This window comes from Lingula anatina, chromosome 1 (assembly GCF_051362555.1).
Source record: "Lingula anatina isolate TDL-2025a chromosome 1, LinAna3.0, whole genome shotgun sequence".
Taxonomy (NCBI): domain Eukaryota; kingdom Metazoa; phylum Brachiopoda; class Lingulata; order Lingulida; family Lingulidae; genus Lingula; species Lingula anatina.
The window spans coordinates 58,653,823-58,677,714 of record NC_141767.1 but is presented as its reverse complement, the minus strand read 5'-3'; the positions used below and the strand labels follow the sequence as shown (position 1 = coordinate 58,677,714).

Genomic DNA, 23,892 nt, shown 5'->3' with positions numbered 1-23,892 from the left:
TGGACCTATCTCTGCCAGTTTTGGAGATAAAAGGGAAGAAAAGTTTGCAAAGTTCAGTTCATGGTGAAAAGTAGGTCAAAGGTCAATTTCAAGGTCACATTTAGATTGCCAGTATATGACTTCCTATTCAAGTTCAATAGTAACTATGGACCTATCTCTGCCAGTTTTGGAGATAAAAGGGAAGCAAAATTTGCAAAGTTCAGTTTATGGTGTAAAGTAGGTCAAAGGTCAATTTTAAGGTCACATTTAGATTGCCAGTATATGACTTCCTATTCAAGTTCAATAGTAACTACGGACCTATCTCAGCCAGTTTTGGAGATAAAAGGAAAGCAAAATTTGCAAAATTCAGTTCATGGTGTAAAGTAGGTCAAAGGTCAATTTTAAGGTCTTATTTAGATTGCCAGTATATGACTTCCTATTCAACTTCAATAGTAACTATGGACCTATCTCTGCCAGTTTTGGAGATAAAAGGGAAGAAAAATTTGCAAAGTTCAGTTCATGGTGAAAAGTAGGTCAAAGGTCAATTTTAAGGTCACATTTAGATTGCCAGTATATGACTTCCTTTTCAAGTTCAATAGTAACTATGGACCTATCTCTGCCAGTTTTGGCGATAAAAGGGCAGAAAAGTTTGCAAAGTTCAGTTCATGGTGAAAAGTAGGTCAAAGGTCAATTTCAAGGTCACATTTAGATTGCCAGTATATGACTTCCTATTCAAGTTCAATAGTAACTATGGACCTATCTCTGCCAGTTTTGGAGATAAAAGGGAAGAAAAATTTGCAAAGTTCAGTTCATGGTGAAAAGTAGGTCAAAGGTCAATTTCAAGGTCATAGTAAGATTGCCAGTATATGACTTCCTATTCAACTTCAATAGTAACTATGGACCTATCTCTGCCAGTTTTGGAGATATCAGGGACTAGATGTTATAATTTTGGAGTTACCATAATGTGCCTTAAATTTCGTACAGAAAAAATTAATTAAAATAAAGAAAATGTCATTTTGGTCAAAATTCTTGAAATAGGAGGTGCTCTGAAGTTTCAGAAGTTCAAATTTGATGAAATAATGTCATTTTTGAACACAAGTTGTCTGCTTTGCCAAGCCTTGTGTTTTATTTTTCCAGAGTTCAAAATTTATTATCCATTACCGTACTGCACATTTTGCTTTTACCACCAATATGTACTTTTTGATACAGCGTAACTCGAAAACCGTATGGAATACAAAAAAACCGAGACCACCTCCAGTGTTGGGCTTTACATGCTCTACAAAATGCAAAAAAGAATGGGTCTCTAGCATTAACGGTTCCCGAATTAGAGACAGTTTTCAGTTTCGGTATCTTATGGCCGCTACTCCCGTGAAAATGCACCGATTGACCCCAAATTCATGGAGATGAAAGATGACCTGAAGGGTAACACTTTCCAATAATATTATTGGTTAAGTCTGTGTGGTGTCTGAATAACAGGGCAAAAAAAATTTTTTTCGTAAAAAATTTCATTTTTTTGAAAATTTTGGCCCATTTGACCTTGAAGTAGAGGTCAAAGGTCAAATCCAAGGGTATATTTGAAATCTACACATATGACTTTTGGAAAGCCGTCTATAGAAATTTTTCCCATAACTCCTTCCGTAGGGTAGATAATTAGCATTTAATTTTGCCATTTTTAGACAAGGGTGCATTGCAATGAGTGCCACACCCAGACCCCAATACCGACAAAGCCCAAATTTTACGTGGAACGAGTTGAGATTATAGGTGACCTAAATCCATGAGATGGGTACGGGGGCCCTTACCGTCTAGGAGGAGAAGCGGTAACGGTAGCCGTCCGGCGGAGCCAACGGAGCCGGCGGAGCCGGCGGAACGATCCGGACGGGACCGAAACCATGTGTACCGCCAGCGCTAACGCTGGTGGTACAATTAGACTGCTTTTCCAACTCAGGCTTTTAGTCCTGTATTTCTTTTTTGAACGTTTGGCAATCATAAGTAACATGGTTTTCCCATAATGGTCATCATGGCAGCAGCACCCAAAATTGTGTTTTCTTCTATTCTGATGCACAATTACATAACGGTTAACAGCAAAATGACCGTCAATTTTTAATAATAAAATATACGTATCATAGATTTTCAGATAATGTGACTAGCATGGGTCTTCAAGCCCGTGGAACTTCATAGTCACACCTTGAAAATGCCAATATGTGAAAAATTAAATTTTCACAAAAAAAAACTGTTTAACTAGCAGAAAGAATTACCAAACAGACTCCATTGCCTACTGAAGCTGTATTTTAGTCCCATGTTTCTTTCCTGTAAGTTTGAGAACAGTAAGTGACATGGTTTTTTCTTAAATGGTCATCATGGAAGCAGTGCCCAAAATAGGTTTTTTTCAAATTTTGATGCAATATTACATAACGTTTAACAGCATAATGACCATCAACTTTTAATAATGAAATATTAGTATTATGGATATTCAGAAAATGTGACTAGCAAAGGTCTTCAGGCCCATGGAACTTCAAAGTCACAACTTGAAAATGCCAAAATGTAAACAAGACAGCACTGTTCTGAAATGATTTTTTTTTTCATTTTTAACAATTTTTAACATAAAACAAAATTAAGTTTGCTGCCATTTTTATATGATCAACTAAAAAAATTGATGAGATGGGAAAATATCAATAGAGCAGTGTTAAATGTCCATTTTCTTCCATTCTGAGATTCTGAACATAGTGAATGATTGAATCTGACAAACTGCAATAATATGAGTTTATTTCCATTTTTGAAACTTTATTACACAATACACGATAACAAGTTTAACATCATTTTTACAAAATTAACTAACAATGTTGTAAAGATGCAGGAAATGTCAAACAAAGACTTTTACGTCTCTTATTAATTAAATAATGAAACTGTTAACATGCCTAAGAATTGAATCTGAGGAAATGTGAAACAAGACAGCACTGTTCTGAAATAGGTTTATTTCCATTTTAAACACTTTTTTAACATAAAACAAAATTTACAGTTTACTGTCATTTTTATATGATCAACTAAGAAAATTGATGAGATGTGAAAAATATCAATAGAACAGTGTCAAATGTCCAATTTCCTCCATTCTGAGATTCTGAACATAGTGAATGATTGAATCTTACAAACTGCAATGATATGAGTTTATTTCCATTTTTGACACTTTATTACACAATACACGATAACAAGTTTACCATCATTTTTACATAATCAACTAAGAATGTTGTAAAGATGCAGGAAATGTCAAACAAACACTTTTACGTATCTTATAAATTAAATAATGAAACTGTTAACATGCCTAAGAATTGAATCTGAGGAAATGTGAAAAAACAGCATAACTTATAAAATAATGGCCCGATTATGCTGATTTTTGAACTTGACCTGCGTTTTAGTAAGATTGATTACTCCTGTGAGTTTCATGACAACAGGCCTAAGGTTTTCCTTGAAATGTGTTAACAGTGTTGCATATATGCTGAAAAGTGAAAAAACAGCATAACTACTAAAATAGTGGCCCGATCATGCCGATTTTCGAACTTGACCTGTGTTTTATGAATAATCATCAGCTCTGTAAATATAATGCCAAAAAGTAAAACTGTCTTCCACTTATGGTGTTAATGCTGAAAGTGCACGGCGACGGCGACGGCGATGGCGACGACAGACGCAGGTGATGGCAATATGTACAGACACATCTGTGTCTGTACATAAAAAATCATGATTATGTACCAAAGCACTGTATTTTGCTCTTTTGGTAAAACTGCTCTATTACATGTGTGTGGGGATGGTGTAAAGCTAGAATTCAAATGTTTAAAAAAATTGCTAGAACAAAATGTAGCCAGTATAACATTTTTATTTTAATTTTTGTGTTTTGACTCTCAGTTCTGATATCATGAAAACCAAGCAGTAGTAATCCACAATGGGAGTACATGAAAATGAGCTTTATAAAGTTCAGGCCTCTAAAGACTCATTTATTTTGGGTATCATTAATAACAATAAATATAAAACATACTGCTATGAAAATCTCTTTTCTTGGCCTATTATTATCTCGAAATGAATTTGTATGAATTTTGTTGTTTCCAACAATTAAACCAAAGTCCCCTGTGTGATCTAGTCCTATAACAAGGAGCAGATGTTTTAGCCTGTGCTCAAGAGACAAGAGCTTTTAAAAGATAAACTCCATCTGTTTGTAGTCTTGAAGATATAGAAAGACCATGATGGCATCACCATAATGTGTGCACACACAAACTAAATATGACAGTGAAATAAAGCATGGAAATCTTAAATTCATACTACATCAGATTATGTTTATTATGCTTTTCATTTAGATATAGCCTATTCTTTATAAGAGAATATTAAGACTGTTATTTCAATTGTTTGATTCCAACAAAAAGAAGAAAAAAGTTCTTCAACTGACTTGGTAGCTTAATGGTATGTTCCCAATTGAACAAAAAGTTTTTAAATGTTGTTATCACTGCTAATATTGGCTGTTAAACTGTTTAAAGCTAACATTATGAGCTACTTACAGTGAAAAATTGTCTCACTTCAATTAGGGCAAATTAAGTTAATGCAAAATCAATAGAAAATCCAATTTTTGCAGGAAACTATTCCTTCAGGCATAACCCCAAGGAAGGACAACTGAGCAAGATGTTTGTTGAAGGCAATGTTTCCAAAGAAAAGCTATTTTGTCAATTTAAACAAATGCTAAGGCTATGTTTCTTTTTCTTTTTTTCCAGAAATTCTATGCTAGATTATTTAACCTGGTACAAATGTAGGGAGAGAGTGAGATAAACTAGGTTACCTTCAGTGTCAGAGGCAAATGTTGGTATCTTAAACATTTATAATAAGTTTATTACAATAAAGATGTACAAAATATATTTGCATAAGTAAAAAAAAAAAAAAAAAAAAAAGATTTATAAATGAAGCTCAAGATCAAACAAGCACAGGTCTCTAGAAACTAGTTAATGAAAATGGAATGAAAGAGTTGTGAACACATTCAGCTTTAATCCTTGGCACCTTGAATTGAGATTGGGTATTTTTCCTTTAAGACAGTCGATGTGCACTTAAACATTCCATATGTACTCCATATACTCTTTTTCCATATTTTCATGTTTTCTTGAGTTGGAGAAGTTTTCTTTCACAACATCAGCTGCAATTTCTTGAATTTTTTTACATAGTTTGCATAAAATTTCCAAGTAACTTTTCACATTTTCCAGCACTACATCTTTTATGGTCAATTTTTTGTACACGGAAAGAAACTGGGCCTGTCATATCGATTTTTCACCTCACAGTTGATGCTTCATTTTAACCTTTCCTGAACTGTTTCCAATGGCGCCCACACTTTCAACATTAACTGTTCAAGTGCTTCTTTTCTGATCTCTTGCCATTTTCTGGGTTTTTCTTAGCAGAGTGGCTACCATTATTTCTTCACCTCTCTTATCACCACACTTGGCAGACATTTCCCTAGTAACATTCGGGCTTCAGCCATAGTATTTCATTCATGAGTAACTTCCAAGACTTGACAAGAAATTAGGGCCGTACCTACAGATGGAGGTTGACAAATTTGGATGAGTTGACCATATTAAAAATGTATTACTTGAAAATGTCTCATTGGCTTTTCATTTTCTCAGCATTTTTGTAGAGGGTATACCTTGGCCAATATGTGAAAATTGATGAAGTTTCCAGGGAAATTCTTTTTTTTTGCTATATAATGGTGTAGATGTATTAAGTTTAAGCCTCTTACACCATACCTTTTAGTTTGACATCTCAGATAGACAAGCATCAAAGTTGTAAAATGTACAAATAATGATGCATAAAATAGGTTATTTTGTCAATTTTGATGTAATTCTACATGATGCTGAAAACCAAGTTTTTTAACAAGATTTAGCTCACTCAAGTCAAATAGTAGCTATGGATACATCTGGTTTTGTTGTAGAGAAATTGGAACTAGTAAATATGCAAAGTGCATATTATGTGAAAAAGTAGGTCAAAGGTCAAATTCAAAATTATATTAATATTGCCAATATATATGATTTGCTATTTTAGTCCAAGAGTAAGTTTGGGGTATCTCTGCCAGTTTTGGAGATATAAGGTCAGATATTTGCAAAGCACAGTTCATGGTGAAAAGTATGTCAAAGGTCTAATTTAAGGTCACAGTAAGTTTGGCAATATATTACTTCCTATTTAAGTTCAATATTAACTATTGGCATATCTCTGCCAGTTTTGGAGTATTTCACATTTTATTTTCACCGTGGATCATTGTGAGGTACTTTTTGAAATACATATAGCACAACTCCTAACACTGTGTCTGCACATGAAAAAAATTCTGCAAACAAAACTAGGGCATTCAAAAAAGGCAACATTATTTGTACTAGCAAAAGACCTACATTGTACATCAAAGACATGTCCCTTTCCTAGCTAATAGTTAACCTTAGTGAGGACAGCAATCATGTCAACCAAGGTATCACTAGATTCATCCCATCACATGGGAATACAGCTTTCAATTCATATTACTGTGCTGTCCCATAATTTAGGCAATTTCAAAATCTGGAGAAAAACAAAAACATTTTCCTAATCAATCTTAATCAACAAGGTATCAGGTTGGCATGGGAGAGGTAGACTGCTGCTGACATACATAACATTTAATACTGTAACAAAAAACAAAATTTAAAAATACTATTTCTTAAAATCATGATTGCCATGAACATATCAACACAACTTTTATTCAGTTTTTGTACCACAAAAGGGTTGATAAGTAATATATTATGTATATTTGCTATGGTAACAGTTTATACTGCAATCTTATTTTTATTCAACTATTTTTATATTCAAAACTTAATCACAATGATAACCAGTCAAGCTTGTATAAATTTGAAAATCAATATCATAACCTTGACTGTAACACACAAGGTCACTTTCAAACAGTGAAGTATGTTTTTTTTTTCTTTAAATTTTTCTTCTGATCTTTCCTTTTTTTAAAATGCACTCTGCCTAATTCTGGCCCAGGATAAACACTGAGTGTCCTCAATTTCAGGCTAAGTTTACAAGGTCTAGCAAATAAAACATTTCTAAAAAATTAAGTTGCTGATGGTTGAGTAAAAAATGAACATCTTAATTCTACTTGGCACGAACTGGCTAGAAGAGGACTCTATCTATACAAATCTCTACTGGTCACCATAATTATGCATTGCCAATCAAATCATAATGTGAAGGAAAAACTTCCGATGAAATTTAGGCATTCAAACCTCTCATTGAGTGTCCCTGTGTAACAAGCAATATGATTAATGCACTTTAAGCACTGCCCCTGGGGTGCATATGAGGCCAAAATGTCATTCAAACACTCCTACTGGACCAGTTAATAATTTCTTCTCTTCAGTTCCCATGACCTTACCAGGTCCCACTCTATTTTTTGTTTCAACATTGCTATTTACCTCAACTCACGCCAATGAGAAGGACTACATAGTTCCACTTATGTTTAATTATTTAGATAGCATACGTATGATAACTTATTTTTTGTGAAAAATTTTATGAGAATACACACACACATTTACACAAAAAAACAATCTTTTAGGTTCTTCTTTCCTTATTTGTTAGTAACACTATGCACCAGGTAAAGGTCAGTCAAATGCAAGGAATCCTAATCTTATAATCCATCTAGGACAAAAAACCAAATTCCTTACAAAAACATTTAATGGTAATTGGACCCAACAAGATAAGTAACACATGCATCACTTTTCTATCAACAAGAATCCAATATTAAAAAGTAGCAATCAAGACACGCACACACACACACACACACACACACACACACACACACACACACTGGACATATAGCTCTTCCTGGTTGTAATCAAAGTGGCACATCAATGATTATGTTCAAGAATACATGGTTACTGTCCATCACAGAACCTAGGGTAACAACAATGCAATATCACAATTTTTTTTTGCATTTATATGCCAAAGGGAAATGATGCATAATGCATTCTTTACTATGATATATCTTCTAAGGTAAAAAGATACCTAAGCCAAAAATAAAATTTAAACCAAGTATATTTAAAAATGTGAAAGTGCAGACAAAAGATCACTTTCCAGCTGACATTTGAAAAGATACAGTATATATAACAAAACTCACAAAACCCAGCAATTCAGTGGTTCAAGTATAAATGTTGTGAAATCACTGAAAACATGATTACCATTATAAATACTTGATAATATCATCATAACTGTCATGAAAAAAAAATATATTTCAACTTTCCTATGCTGTTTCTTGTATCAGATTATCAGCAGTATTGCTGAATGGTTAGTGGCAAGGTCAGTAATAAAGCCAAATCAATAAACCAGTCAAACAGAAGGCAGAACATACTGATCTTTACTAATGCATGGTATTCTTACATTGGGAACTCAAAGCCAGAGCATTTACAACCAACAATCTTCCTAATAGCGCACAGCAAGAATTTAAACAGATTCTTTTACAATCGATTACACCTTAAGTTAGTGTAAGTTATCTCCTGCCAATAGCCAGTCAGTTAAAGACTGCCTTACTTGTAATTTGTCACTTTCAATTCACTGGCGCCAAAGTGAGGATGAAAAATGCTAATTTTAATCATGGCAAATCACATTAGTGTCAGAACTTAAACATCAAGTGCAGGATACATAAATAATTTGGCAATACAACCAAAAATGATTACTGTGGTGCCTTTCTGTTTGGTCATGATTGTAAACATTGACCAGAAAGTCATATTTTACTGAGTGACACACAATTTCAGTATATTTTGACCAGCCACAGAACAGACTACAATTATATGCTAATGTGAAAAGTCAAGTGATTAATTATCCTGACACTATTCCAAATGCATTCAGAGACAGGATGGCAGACTAATGATGAAGAAGGAAAACTTGTAAACTTGTATATTACATTGCTCTTTTGATATTCCCCAATTTTTTAACAATTTATCAAAAGCCCAACTAATTTCTTAACTTTCTGAAATTTTTGGGTTGTGTGAGATTTGGCATTTTCTCCCTGGTATTTTCTCTCTCTCTCTCTCTCTCTCTCACACACACACACACAACTTACATTTCTCTAACTCCTGAGGGATTAAGTTCTGTTACCACTACACTGCAATCTTCTGATACTGATGCTAAGAAATTTGGCCTGAAACAATAATGAAAACACTCACTAAAAATACATATATTTCAAAACCCAAACCACTATCAGAGTATGCTTGCAAACACTATGAACTGTTTACATTTCAAATTTAATTAAAACCGATTCAGTCTAAAATATAGTGGCCAGTATAAGCTCAGCCTAAATAAAAGTAAATAATTTTGAACAAACGTGTTATACATGATTCTTAAGGCCAATTAATACTTAATGAATAAATAAAATCAAAAACTAAAAAATGCCAAATTGAAAAAATCAATATCTAGCAATATCTTTTACCCACTACCAATGTATCATATAGTGTGTATCATGCACTTATCATTTATGATGTTAAACTGAAACATTTTCACCAAGTGATTACCTTTGCTACTCTCTGCTGCTATTATTGTTCAATAAATTGCATAATAAAGTGAATTTTGACACTGGGAACTGAAAACTGTGGGCATCACATTAAGCTTACAAAACAACATTTTCTGCAATTGGCATAATATTTTATCTGTGTGAACTTTGATAAATATGTTTTGATACAAAAAAGTTGGAACAGTGGTATGTAGATGAGGAGATGGTTAATAATTAACTTCAACCTTATATTTGAAAACAACTTGTAAACTACAACACAAAGACAAAGATAAATGTGCTTCAATATCAAAGTTGCAGCATAAGAGTTAACACCATATAATGTGTGCATTGTGGCAGAGGCGACATTTTAAGGTAGGTAAATGCAACACATTGTGCCTAGTTTGATAGCAACTAATGCATCAGAAATAAAAATTATTAGAAATTATCAGTATTGACCAAGTTTCCATGTCATCTCACGAGACTGTGAAATCTTTTCTCAATGAAAATATGGTTCTATAATTTCATTTGAAATATACAAACCTCTTTGTATCAAATGCCACTTTGTGGACTGATCTGGTATGTGGCTTGAGTGTGTATGTAGCTGTACCTGACTGCCTTAAATCTAATCCTACTATAGTTCCAAATTCATCTCCCATAGCAAACTCCCATTCATTATCTGGCTGCCATGACAAACAGGTTGTTATTAAAGAAGGGGGGGCTTTCTCTGAAAACAGAAAAAAAATTGAAAAATGGAGTTCTTGAAATTAAAAGAATATAAGTATCATCACTACAATAATTAATTATTATGATAATTATAAAATTGTTATTTGTATATAGTATTTAAAGCAAGGTTGATTTAACAATATTCAGAATGTCAGGACAAACTGTACTTAGTCCATCTTTACATATCTTACCAATAAGCTGAGCTGGCTTTGGGTTTCTTGTGTCCCAAAGTAATATGTTTCCATCCTAAACAATAAACAAATATATAAATAAGCATAGATCATTCCATTAGAGAAATTTCTAGCAATTATGTTACAAAATCTGACTATCAAACTCCCTGAACAATGTTATATCTGGATTACTTTTTGTAAAAATTAAGTTTCTTTAAAAAAAAATATATCATATACCTGTGAACTAGAGAGAAATACACTGGAATCTCTAGGATGACATGCTACACAAGTGATGGCATCAGAGTGACCTGAAATAAAGAAAATTTTGTAACAATGTTTGGTGCTCCATTAACAATGAATATGAACTTAGATCATACAAAATTTTAAAAAAGATGAGCAAAATCCACCCTCGTAGATATCAAATACAGTAAGAAAGCATGCAGTCATTTAATGACATCTAGATAACAAGCTAACCTTGAAAAGTGTTGCTGGATTGTTGTTCTTCAATGTCCCATACTTTGATTCTAAAAGACAAACAGAAACAGAGTTCAAATCATTTTTCTGCCCTTGATGGCTACGCTAGCTATGGTACAGCACTAACTACCCTGTCTTCCTAACAGATCTTAAATAATCCCTGGAAAATATCCTTTTATAAATACATTGACATCACATGCTGCTTTTTCTTCAATTCATTCCATTTTTAAATTATACACAATGTAGTTAATTCACTACTTGACTATCCTTTGGCATTTCACATTGCATAACACTCATATTAAGCTGATGAAACTTTTCAGTTCGTAACAGAAATGTGATTACTGACAAATAAATACAATTGTGGTTGTGTCTCACCTGCAGTCATATCCCCCTGACACTGCTGCTGCACCTCCCTGTGCCACACTGAGGGATTTCACCATGTCATCGTGTTCAAAGGCATGATAAATAGGGTTTACAGTTTGCAAGTCCTCTGTAAACTTCCAAATATTTATACCACCTAAAAAGTCACAATGTATGTGTCAGCTCATGTAGAATGTATTTATCAAAAAAGAATGTCAACTGGCCTACACTCATTACTGACAACTGTTTTAATTCAAGTACTGGTTTAGCGGATGCACTGAAATTATAACATATAACAATATGTGAATTTCTGTTTTTATATCACAGCAACAAAATAGGTGAAAATATTATGGCAAATTTTAATTGACCGGGCTTTTGATCACATGTAAGTAGTCACTGTAGAAAGACCACAGTCCTCGTTTAATGTGGTGCAATAAACCTGAATCGTAGCCTGAAATGATGAGGTAGTCATTTATCCACTGGAGGTCAGTAACTCCAGACTCCACATGCATTCCAACAGCACACTTTTCTGCATCAGGGGCATTCTCTGGGTTGTCAAAGAACCAGAATGATCCAGTCCACAGTCTCCCTGTCAAACTGCCAGCTCCTATCAGTAAACCACCACCTATGAAAGAAAAAGAGGATAAACATATACATATATATATACAGTCCATTCAAGACTACTTTGCCTTTAGACATTTGATTGTGAAGTGAGTCAAAATCATGATGCAAGAGCATGACCTAGGTAAGATTCATCTGCTCATCTACCCGTTATGCCACTGTGAACTCATATATACACTAATGAAGGGGAAGGGGAGTTCTGATTGTGAGAAGTATGTTAAAGATTATTACTGCTCGTATACCAATTCTAGAACTAAACAACTTCCAGGGTACATTCCATTGTAAACAATTCTGCACGGTAGGTTGCCTCCTGGTGGGTGGGGTGGGGGTAAAACTGATTATTTGGGAAAACTGGATGGCTTTACGAGGACTGTGTGACTTAAGGCGGTGAAGTACTATACTGAGGTAAGGCCACACTTTTTTATTTTTCTGGATGACATCCTGTGCGTTCTCCGTAAAAAAAAAAAAAGAAAAATCACCCCAACGAAGTCGGTTGTCACAAACATCGTAATAAATTGAATTTGCCGGAAAATGAGCTTTCTGCGCATGCATATTATCACCACGTGGAAATATGGCCGCTTTGCCGTCAAATTCATCTCTAGGATTACTTTCAAATTACATGACAATTAAAGTCATTAAGAGAACGGGGGTCATCATTTTAGATTGGTATGCCATTGATATTGGGCATGGAGATATCACCTTTTTACAATTATACGAAGGACTGACGGCAGCCAGCGATTATCGCCCGGAAAATTTCAGTGACATTCTGTCCAAAGCAGCACATACCAGGTTTTTTTGTACTAGCGAAAAAAGGGTCGACAAGGGCGTCAAGGTACAGTTGTATTTGGTGGGCTGAAGGTCGGACAGGCCACCCGACAGTTTGGCTGCTTCCTGTGAGTTGAAGTAGACAAAATGGCATCGACCACAGGGGCGGATTGAGGCCGTCTTCTGGGTCTTCTGGAAGACGGTCAGGTTTTTAAGTTTACACTGACGGGTAGCCTATATAAATTTTTTGTCGGAAGATGGTCAAAAATGAAGGATGGACTAACAAAGATAATTTGGAAGACTGTCAGAAAATATCTCTGGATCCGCCCCTGGACCGAAATGAATAGATTTGGTAGTATTAAGCATATCTTTGCATCATTTTTTTAACATTTCTGTTAAGTGTTCATAATGCTTTAATATTGTGAATCTGAGAGTACAAATAAAAATACTGTTTGTTTGATATTTGTTTTATTGATTGCTATATAGGCCTACCAACAAAATGCATGAAATAACCTTAAATAGATTTGGAAATATGCAGCATATCTATTCATGACTTTTTTACCTTTCTACGAAGTATTTACAATGCTTTTTTTTATATTTTGAGAGCATGGATAAAGACATATTGTTAGGTTAATACGTGTTTCTGTGGTAAATTTGTGTTTCCAGCTTTGCGCTGACAGCATTCCTTTACTTAAGCAGTATTTTTTTTTTTTTGGACTGTTTTTTTTTTTTTTTTTTCACCCTCTTGCACCAATTTCGGGGTCCCGAGAGGATGTCATCCATGAAAATAAAAAAGTGTGGCCTAAAGTAAGATAAAGATATATATGAGAGCCCTCGCATCGCAGTGGACATGCTTGCACCTGTATCTTTCATGCGTTAGCACATAAAGTAAATATCATAGATCGTAAATAGGAGTGCTAATGCATGGATTGCCATGCTACATGGTAAAATACTTTTAAAAAGCAAAATTTCAATAATAAGTTCATGCTTAACATCAAGGCAGTCATTTAATTCTTGAAAAATGACGTTCTGAACAATTGGCAAACATGGTATCACTAAATATGAATATCTTTTGATGTGAATGAGACGTAAGAATTCAAAAGGTTTATTTATACTCAGGTGTGTTACTGTCCTGTACTGTAGCAGTAACTACCACTACCAGTTACCAAATTATATCATTAAAATGCAACTACAAATTGCATGATTGAAATAACTTTGAGACGATTTTTGATGAAAAACTCAGACAAACTTTCACTCAGTTACAGATATTCTACCATTTTACCTACTTTGGTGTACGTGCAAGACTTCTAAATGTCTATCCATAGCTATTGAAGAATTCAGTAGTGCCATTTCACGTGTTATTAGCTTGCCGGAAATGGGCATCGGAAAAATATCAAAGTTCTCACGTTTTCATTTATTGTGATATAAGATTTTACATGATAGAAAAGTATTACTTATGCAATAATATTAAAAATATGGGACTTAATATGCATAAAATTAATCAAATAAATATTATGAGTGCTGTAAACTTTAGTACCCATTGATGATATTGCTCATGTGACCCAACTTCCTCAAAGATCCTACGATGATGTTGCTGTGATCCAGATTAAATAAGAATTTATCAAAATTTAAAACATACGTTTGCTGCATAATGTACGTTACAGATTTGTTTATAACTTGAAGGATTATAAAATGGATTGGAAGAAAGGTTTTAGCTATACCTTTCTAATATTTGTGGGCGTTTTATGTACAACAATTCCAACAGTAACGGTAAGTCTGAAAATGTTGAAGACCGCTGTGACTTGACAAAATGACAACGAGACGAGTATTGCATGTAGTACATAGTTAATTGTTGGCATTTTTTATTTAGTTTTAAACAATGGTAGTAAACAAAAAATGAATTTGAGTAATATATACTTTTAATTTCTGTATTTTGAGGCGTTTGAAATACTCAATATTAATGTAAATATCTTTTTATGTCATTTGTCATTGACTGTCACCTGCCTTTTATCTAATATGGAACAATTTTACAGGCACAAGGGGACATCAGGTGTAAATGTGTTTGCCCAGATAGATCTGAAAACACCACAACAAACAAGCAAAATGTATATCACAATGTGGATGCTAATCCAGAAGAGTGGTTTGTATATTATCTACATTGAAATAATCCTGAACATTTATGTCTGTTACTTCCCATGAAATGCTTGAGATGTTGAAATTATTTCAAGACATGTAGTAGCATCACATCTTTAAATTAAAATGTATTTATATGCACATTATCAAAAAAAAAAAAAAAAAAAAAAAAAAAAACCTTGGTTAAGTCAATTTTATATTATATGTGTATTTTGTATTAAGTGCAGCTGTTATTGCTTAGTTGCCTTGATTGACATTTTAAGAAAGTTATTATAGGAAATTTGTGCATAGTAGTAAATGATTTTTGTTTGTTTGTCAGATAATATGTAGTCACTGCTGCTAACAAACGGTTTATGTGGGATATTTTGATGTTCATTTCAGTACATGTGAATATGTAGTGAAACCCACTATAAAGGAGATTGATGCTGGTTTCTGCTTCAGATGTGACTGCAAATATCAGAGACGTAACACTACAACTATAAAGGTATTTGGTATTGGAAAAATATTGAAGGGCTCAAAGAAAATACTTAAAGTGATGTTTTTTGTATTGAAATAGTATTAAGAAGAGACAAACTTAATATTTAAGATTTACAAGGAAGTATCATGTTTTGGTAAACAAAGTAGTTAACATTTGGAACTGATGATGATAGCATTATATGTTTTAGGTGATTGTAAATCTGATCATAGTGATCGTGTTAATGCTGGGGATTTATATGCTGTTTTTGCTCATACTGGACCCTGTGATGACCATTGTGAGAAAAAGAACACAATATGAGCAATACCAGGTGCCAGAAATATCAAAAGAAGGCTTTTAGTTATTACCTGGCATGGGGAAATCCTTTATATATATGTGTTTTTTCTTGGGCCTGTTTTGGTTAAAAGAAACCAAAATTTCTGACTTAGGTGCTGAGTTTACATGCAGTAACATGTTGGTTTTCTGTTCATTTCATTTCATCCAAAACATGCCCTCTGAATAACACTTGTTCTTAGATTTAGGCTCCCTGCAATCTCATTGTATATAGACCCTTGTAGATTAAACTAATACAATGAAAAACCCATGGCATGATATAGCACATACTTAGTATGAGATTAGTATGCTGTAAAGTATGCTAAGAAAATCATCATAGTAATACTAGATTATTCTAATATCCACAGGTGTTGGTGGTGCTGATTATAGTGGCATTATCACTTCTGGTCATATACATGCTTTTCCTACTGTTACTTGATCCTTTGATGAACAGAAGGAAACGTTTATACCAGCAACATAAGAATGAGGTGGTGAATATTAGTTTGGTAACTATCTGGCTTGCTGCTTCTTGCATGAGTAACCCATTGGAGTCAGTGAACTTTTTAAAAATTCTTTTAATTGTTTTAATTATTTGTATTACTTTATTTGTACCAGTGCAGGTACTAGATATACTTTAAATGCTTATGTTGACTGCACAGTTATTTGTCACTTGGAAACAATAATCTCAGAAGTATATTAAGTTCAAAATGTACATTTTATAGACTGAAGAGATAGGGAAACTACAAGTGGGAGGGAAGGGTTCATATGGGTGTCGGTGTATTATAGCAGTATGTCCAAATGAACTTTATTGTGAAAGGACCCTTTGCTGGTTTTATTAAGTATAGTAACAGTTTATGTTTATAATATGAGAAAAGAACTTTGTTTACTGACTCCATCTGCTTCTAATTCACACCTTTAAACAGAGCCTGCTGCATCTGAACAGTTGTCCTTTCTGGACCTAAGGTTTGCCGTGAATTCTCTTGAAAACACCCACCTGTGTGCACTGATATCTTTACAATTTTCACTAATAATCCCATTTTTATGGGTGAATCTTTGTATTAATGTTAAAACATGTTTAGCATGAATTTGGCTGTATATTTTTACCCTGCATTGTTTTGCACTGTTTATGTTTGTTTTTTAATTTTAAAAAGTGACAGATATATTGTCTAGTCATATTTTTATTTCATTTTGTCAGTGCACTAATAATAAGACATTTGCACTAGTGGATGAAATTTGTTGGCAAATTGTTACACTTTGAATCTTCTTTTATGCTTCTTAACATATTTGCTAGATAAATTGTGTTCTAATATTTTAACTTAAAAAGATCAATTCAGAATGCAATAGACTAGTAATGAAAGTCACATTAACTTCTATCATGAAATATTAGCCAAGTGCAGAAATAGGTAGATGACAAAGGTAGTGTTTTTTTTTTTTAAGAAGAAAATCTAAAATAAATTAAATTAGCATTTCAGTTATTATTATATATATATTTAATTATTTTTTCTTTCTTCTTAATGCATTTTTATATTATTTTTATTTAAGGATGACCAAGATGAGATAACAACACCTAGGCAGTCTAGGGACCGCATAGGCTCAAAGACTATTGTTACCCGAGTCAGAGATACTCAGGAAAGATGGAAAGGAACAGTTCAAGAACAAAGGAAAAACATATTTGACAAACATACAATGTTGAATTAACTATCTCTGTTTTTTATCATTGTGGCATCATTAGTTAATACTGAATATTGTTTTAGAATTAGGGAATTCCATGATAGATATTAAAAATTACTGCAATTGGTAAATTATGTACAAGTGTCAAGTAAATGTTTCATTACTTTTCTTATAAGTGACTTCCTTGTATGTATTTCAAAGGTAAAATATTTTCATTCTGTTTTTAAATGTCAAATTTTAAAAATGTCAACATTTGATTGAAATTATATTTTAATTCATTTCAGAATGAATATTTCATCGTCTTTTGGCACCATGACATCAATTGATTATGTAAAATGTATAGATCTGAGGGCATTGTTAATAGGTGTTGTAAATATTTGTTATATATGTTTGTAAAATACATGGAATACAGGCATTAAACCAGTAATTGCATTTTTTTCTTGCCAATTGCTAGTAAATTTAATGTTCTTGACTTCCATCTCTTTCCCAAGGTATTGTAAAAGTTGGTTTCTGCTTGTTTCAACTAACATAGAAGGTACCTAGGATTTGCAGCCTTACTGTAGCACTCTGTATATACTATATACTCTCTCCCATCACATGGTGAAACTAATAACTGCTATTCAAATTTCAAAAACTAACATGTTCCTGTTGTATTTGATGGTCACATCATTTTTGGATCAGTAAGTGCATTTTACAGGCATTGCCATTATGGCTTGCCAAATACAAATTCTTTCCACCTATGAAACGAAAAGAGCTAGTTCAATTTGTCATGAACACCACATGAATGCTTTAATTGCATCCAATACCAATGGACTTTTCCTGTTTTTATGGTACTTTGATGTCCTATGTTGTAGATAACAAACAGTTTGCCTAATTCTAACGAAGAAAAATCCTTTGAAAACTTCTTTGAGTCAACCAACAAAAAACAAAGCAACAAGATGGCGGTTGTGAATGATATTTTATTCCATGATGTATTTTGTCAATTCCATGCATTCACCCTTTCTATTACTCTGTTTGACTTATTTCAGAAAGCAGCATACTTTACAACCTGCACACCTTGAACTTCTACCTAACACAGACTGATTTATTAACATTGCATACATTGTCATACCTTTCTTCAGGTTGTTGCCTTCAAGGTGTACCATAAAATCTTAGTTAGAATTAATAGCTATACATGGAATGTCTATGCTAATGCTATTAAGCAGTAAAAAAAAGTTAATTTTATCATGATAAACCATGCAAAACTAAGAAAGACTTATATGTAAGTTACAGATTATAGAGAGAGCACCATTTAGTAATACAGAGATAAACGTAAGTTAAATTGATAACAATTGTAAATATAAGTAAACACTTAAGTCTTTGGCACAACACGTTGATCATTTCTAAAAATAAAACTGCTAAAACGATAAATGTTTGTTAAATGAGTTGTAAAACTATATTGAAAGGACTAACAAAATAAATACTCTAAGTTGAATCTGTTGCAAGTCTGTATAATATCTGAGATGTCTGGTACTTCCCCATCTGACACAAAAACACAATCCAAATTTGCATGTTTTAATTTTTTTTCCAGTTAAAATTAATTATTATGCTATAATATAACCTTTGGGTGTATATATTTGAGTGATCCAGCTGTGCAAAGAATGAAAATGTAATCACATGTTGGACACTCGTGAGCTCTGGAATGTTTGGAAACTGAGCGGATGTTCTCCCCAGTTTGTAGATGATACATTATACACAAGTTGTCATGAAACAAAATCTCTTAAGAACAGGATGACACAACACAGACTTCCAAGCCATGGGAGTATGTTTGATTCTGCCATATTTAGACCTCTCAAGGACTACACTATTCTTTTGACATGAAGGACGATTGGTTCTATAGAGGGATCAAGGAGGGGGCCTACATCTACAGGCATTGAACTGCACTTACATGGAACACTACAAAGGCAACAATTTGTTGTTTCTTGATGAAGTTTGTTGGATATATATATATATCACCTTGGTGTTCATACAATCTGTAGGCGAGTGTCCATTATGTGATTAATATTCACTCTTTGTTTGCTTCTATATCACATATCATAATTTGAAGTGTAAATATTAAATTCTTATATATTAAATTTGATAAAGAATTATACAATTATGTTGAAAGACAAGTAATTACCACTTCATAAATAAATATTTAATATTGGCAAGATTTGCACATAAGTAACCAAACACCATGTGTAGTAAGCAGTTGTTAAAATATAAATAAAAAATGGACTCTCCATAATATATGGAACAAACCTTGTTTAAGAGAATGTTATAATATCATGTTTTTATATGGAAAAAAGTGACTAAAAGCCACCAAATTGTGTAAAATGGTAAAATATTTCAGAAAAAATGATATGCAGATCAACCAAGAGGATTTGCATGTGAAATAAGCCTAAACATAAGGAACTGTACTTTCATGATTCATGATAAATTGCTCACTATAAAAAATCAGTAATAGACATACCAAGACCTAATGAAAGAAAGGAAAATGCATTAAAGTATCATATAACCATCATACAATAAGTCTTTATATTCAACAGATGAATGCTTTATAATGCACTGCAAACATCTCTCTACACTATGATATGTTATTTTTTAATAACTTTTACTATTCATAATTTTTTTTTATCTGTGATGCTTTAAAAGAGTATTTTCCAACAAAATATTAGGGATATGTATATGCGAGTTTCAAGGCAAATTTGCTCCAAATGTGCAACAGAAAAACATAAGCAACACTACCTTAAATAGTATCCTTACAATGAAGGGCAACTTCATTTCATTTTAAATTTTATTAAAAATTTAAAGCAACTAATTAACAACTGTTTCATGGTATAAATAGAGGTTTTTGAGCACTGACTTTAAGTTTTGTGTTCATTTCAAATTTGTCCAGAGATGTATATCACTTGATTAAAGAAATTGAAAATGTAAGCAACAAGCAGATGCCTGTTGATTCTCTTTGCAAAAGTAAATAGATGCCTGTTGACTCTCTTTGTAAAAGTAAATTATAGGAATACACTGCGTTTATGAGAAAATGTTGTGGTACAATTATATCCTACCCGTGAAAAGTAAACTCCGCCTATTGTTCTTACACAAACTGAATATAACACTGAGTTCAAGGTAAATCAAATGATAATTCAACAACAACATTTTATAGACATTCTTGAAAGAGGTAATGCAACTATTCATGCCTTAGTTCAAGCTTGGGGGAGAGGGAGAGGGAACGTGGCTACTTAAAAGTTTGATAAAAGGTCCATATCTTCCTTATGGGCCATGAAGTTCCAGTTGATCAATTTATCATTTCATTCTAAATAAATATCTTCTGTAGGGTGTGAATAAGCCATATATTCCTGGTAAAATCTCTTGAAGGCATCCCTGCAAAAGAGACAATTATATTTTGTGTATTGCACTATTACACAGCAGACACTTAAAGACCTGTAAATACTAACGTACATGTACACATTGCTCTGCCTCCATGTGCAAAATAGTAAAAAGTATTTAAATCCCTTAAAATATATATTAAAAAGTCTATTAATTTATTTTTGTCATTGTTGATATACATGTTAAAAGGCCAAATAATTTTGCATAAAATTCAACGTTACCCAACAGCTTCTGCGACTGGTTTTGTTGACGTCTCACCAATGTAGACATGGCAAGCAAAGCGACCTTCTGTCGGGTGCTTGGTGATAAACCCAAAATACCTATAAATGGGGGGAAAAGTATGGGGATCATTCTACATATCTAAATACATTATTAAGTTTTATATTTAATGATGTTCCTCAAGAGTATAGGTTTTGATGTGACCACAGAAAACTGGAATACTACACACACAACACTTACTTTTGGTTCTTTGGATGAAATCCACAGAATGAGACATTCTTCAATGAGAAAAAATGGGCATTTCCTGACTTGTCCTAGATACAAAAAAAAGTTATTTTGTGGGAAGTGCAAGATATAATGTTAAACAAGCATAAACTTCATCTACCTTGTACAAAACATCATTCAGTAATAAAAAATTTGGAGAAGTAATTATATTTATAATAAATATGCTTTTATTTCTTTTTACTAAAGAAAACATATCAAATCTTACTATTAATCTAATCAATAACAAACATACAAAAGTGTTCACCTAATAATCAACATGAATTACCATGCCGAGAACAAAACCATCTTGATGCACACTTAAGACTAAAATGCAAACACCATAATGAGGGTAGAACAAAATTCTGAATTAAATGAAAAGCAAGCCAAACCAAAGCAAGGACCATGCACCTTATTTCCCAACACCTTCCCAAGTTTCTTCCTGAAAGAACTTCTAAGGCTTGAGAGGGAAGAAGAAAGAGATTCTTTTTCCTTGGCCTGAAATCAAATCTTAAATGATGACTTCTTTTGTGGATACAAATTTATAGGCAACATTCAGATCGCTGTAATGAAATAACAAAAAGTGATGAATTCTTTTGAAAGTCTTTTTTTATGTGAATTATCTTTATTTCTTAAACATAGTTCATCTGTGATAAGATTCAAGAAATCTATTAAAAACTAGTGGAACAAAGAGGCGATACCACCTCCAGGTATTGTAACACCGCTTGGAGTAAGCACATCGTATGAAAAAAAAAAGACACCACCTCCAGTGTTGTGCTTGACAAACTCCACATAATGCAGTAAACAAAAGTTCTTAATTTTTTGTTGAAAATTACAATTTATAACAAAATCATGGGGGGAAAATACAATTATGCACAATAGGCAATACAGATGTTAGTAAATTGTGTAACTACCTTAAGGCTTCAGGCCCATGAAAGTTCAAATTCACACTTGAAAAAATCAGAATGAGAAAAATGAAAAATGCCTAAGAACTGGATCTGAGGAGTAACCACTTACATCAAAAAAGGCATAACTTCAACAAAACTAAACCAATCAAGATAAATTTTGAACTTGAAATGAACATTATTCCTTTACATTGATCCTGTACGTTTCAAAGCAAAAAATAATACGGATTTCACATAATTTGCCAAAAAATAGAGGAAAAGGGGCTTAACTTTTGTAACTAGAAAAGCACTCCGAGAGTGTAGACCTCCACCAAGGCAGCAAAGTCTCCACCCAATGCTGTTTCACCCTTAAATTTTCATTCTAAAATGATTTAGTTTTTTTATTATTGATTATTGATCCATATCACCACCAAAAACTAATCATCTGTTCCTTGGCCCACTTCTGACAGTTCCTGAAAATTTCATCAAAATCGGTCCATAACTTAGTTTTTTGTTTTTTGATTATTGACTGATTATTGATCCAGATCACCACCAAAAACTAATCATTTCTAAGTTAACCCATTTCTGACCTACCCTGAAAATACCATCGAAATTCATCTATAACTTTTTGAGTTATGTTGATGACAAACAGACAGACAGACAGACAAACAAACAGGGGTAAAAACAACCTCCTTGGCAGAGGTAAAAATGGTCCAATCAAGCTGATTCTTGAACTCAACCTGTATTTCAGCAAGACTGATCACTCCTCTGAGTTTCAAGACACAATAGGTCTATCATTTTTCCTTGAAATGTGTTATCAGTATTGCATATATGCTGAAAAAAAGCAAAAAACAGCATCACTTTTGAAAAAATTGGCTTGATCATGCTGATTTTCAAACTCGACCTATATTTCAAAAATATTCATCAGTTCCAGAAGTTTGAAGACAAAAGATACAAAGGTTTTCTACTTATCATGTTATCACTGGACAGCGATGGCAAAGATGGCCATGTCGACAACAGATGCATGTGACAGCTATATGTACAGACACAAATGAGCATGTACATAAACATTTTCAAATGGCTGTTTTCACAAAAATAAGAAAAAAAAAACACTTTCATGCCAAACATACCAATGCATTATTCTAAAATTTCATTAGAATGCTAATAATACCGATTCCTGTTACTGCCATCACCAGTTAAGGAACTGATGCAAACACTATCAATGTCCATATAAACCCATGTTCCCCATTAGTCTCAAACAGTTCAATATAACCAGCAATCTTCCCTTTGCGCATTAAAAAAATTCCAATTATCTAACCACATTTATAAAAGGGACAGTACATGAGATGTTTTGCCTTAAATGTTCCTCTTGATCATTTTATATATTCTTTATTTATATCTCAAAAGTATTATTAAATATTTTTCTTGATTATGAAATTATTATCCATGCTTAAATTACAATCCGCAAGGGATGAACATAACTGTTTTCTCAACCAAGTATAAAAAGTAGGTCTTGATTATGTTAAGCTACTGGGCACTTTGAAGGTGGAATGTGATAGAATTTTAACTACTCAAAAAAATTGTGAGGAACAGAGGAAACATGCTTGTTGTATTTGTCACGTAAACCCCATTTACTGTCCCTGTATTTAAAAAACTGTTTTTGCAAGGATATTTGTCACATCTCAAACAACATGCTCTTTCATCATTATTCTTACCAGTTTAAAATGGTTAAACATTTTTACGTACTTTTCATAAAGTAAAGGTAAAATGTGTCTTAGGAATGGATCATACATGTAGCCTAAATAGTGGGAAAATCTATGACATTATGCACATAATTAAAGTGGGGAGATATGGGATGAACTGAATGGTATCAAATGAGAGATGACATGCATAGCTAATACGAAATTAACTTTTTTGACTAAACTTCAT

General features: G+C 33.0%; 3 protein-coding genes across 14 annotated transcripts in view; 1 reads left to right on the top strand and 2 right to left on the bottom strand.

The window, feature by feature from the left end:
- Positions 1-13,977, bottom strand: part of LOC106166409 (methylosome protein WDR77) — a 52,698-nt gene extending 38,721 nt beyond the window's left edge. For all 4 annotated transcript variants that reach the window (XR_015331929.1, XM_087001112.1, XM_013544968.2 and 1 more), the window contains exons 1-8: positions 13,890-13,977; positions 11,657-11,842; positions 11,233-11,374; positions 10,858-10,907; positions 10,621-10,691; positions 10,405-10,459; positions 10,031-10,214; positions 9,065-9,142 (exon numbers count right to left, since the gene is read on the bottom strand). Coding sequence is in view for 3 of the 4 variants with exons in the window: in XM_087001112.1 (XP_086857238.1) it covers positions 9,065-9,142; positions 10,031-10,214; positions 10,405-10,459; positions 10,621-10,691; positions 10,858-10,907; positions 11,233-11,374; positions 11,657-11,842; positions 13,890-13,953 (830 nt within the window). In the remaining variant the exon portion in view is untranslated. The remainder of the gene's footprint in view (positions 1-9,064; positions 9,143-10,030; positions 10,215-10,404; positions 10,460-10,620; positions 10,692-10,857; positions 10,908-11,232; positions 11,375-11,656; positions 11,843-13,889) is intronic.
- Positions 13,978-14,143: 166 nt separating this feature from the next.
- LOC106166398 (proton-transporting V-type ATPase complex assembly regulator TMEM9) lies at positions 14,144-17,657 on the top strand. 5 transcript variants are annotated; one of them, XM_087001116.1, is made up of 6 exons: positions 14,144-14,373; positions 14,637-14,743; positions 15,118-15,220; positions 15,892-16,029; positions 16,447-16,486; positions 17,066-17,223. In XM_087001116.1, exons 1-5 carry the CDS (start codon positions 14,296-14,298, stop codon positions 16,483-16,485), a joined length of 465 nt encoding a protein of 154 aa, XP_086857242.1. In that variant the 5' UTR covers positions 14,144-14,295; the 3' UTR covers position 16,486; positions 17,066-17,223. The 5 variants fall into 5 exon arrangements, with proteins under 5 accessions (XP_086857242.1, XP_086857241.1, XP_013400401.1 ...); XM_087001115.1 differs by lacking the exon at positions 16,447-16,486 and having other exon boundaries at positions 15,892-16,014; positions 17,066-17,657; XM_013544947.2 differs by lacking the exon at positions 16,447-16,486 and having other exon boundaries at positions 17,066-17,657.
- A 476-nt stretch (positions 17,658-18,133) lies between these two features.
- LOC106166397 (uncharacterized) overlaps positions 18,134-23,892 on the bottom strand; it is a 23,020-nt gene continuing 17,261 nt past the window's right edge. Inside the window, exons 9-12 of one of the 5 annotated variants that reach the window (XM_087001096.1) lie at positions 21,491-21,577; positions 21,059-21,132; positions 20,821-20,919; positions 18,134-20,593 (exon numbers count right to left, since the gene is read on the bottom strand). In XM_087001096.1, the coding sequence (XP_086857222.1) occupies positions 20,521-20,593; positions 20,821-20,919; positions 21,059-21,132; positions 21,491-21,577 (333 nt within the window). In that variant the 3' untranslated portion in view covers positions 18,134-20,520. The other 4 variants (XM_087001097.1, XR_015331928.1, XM_087001098.1 and 1 more) reach the window with 4 other exon arrangements.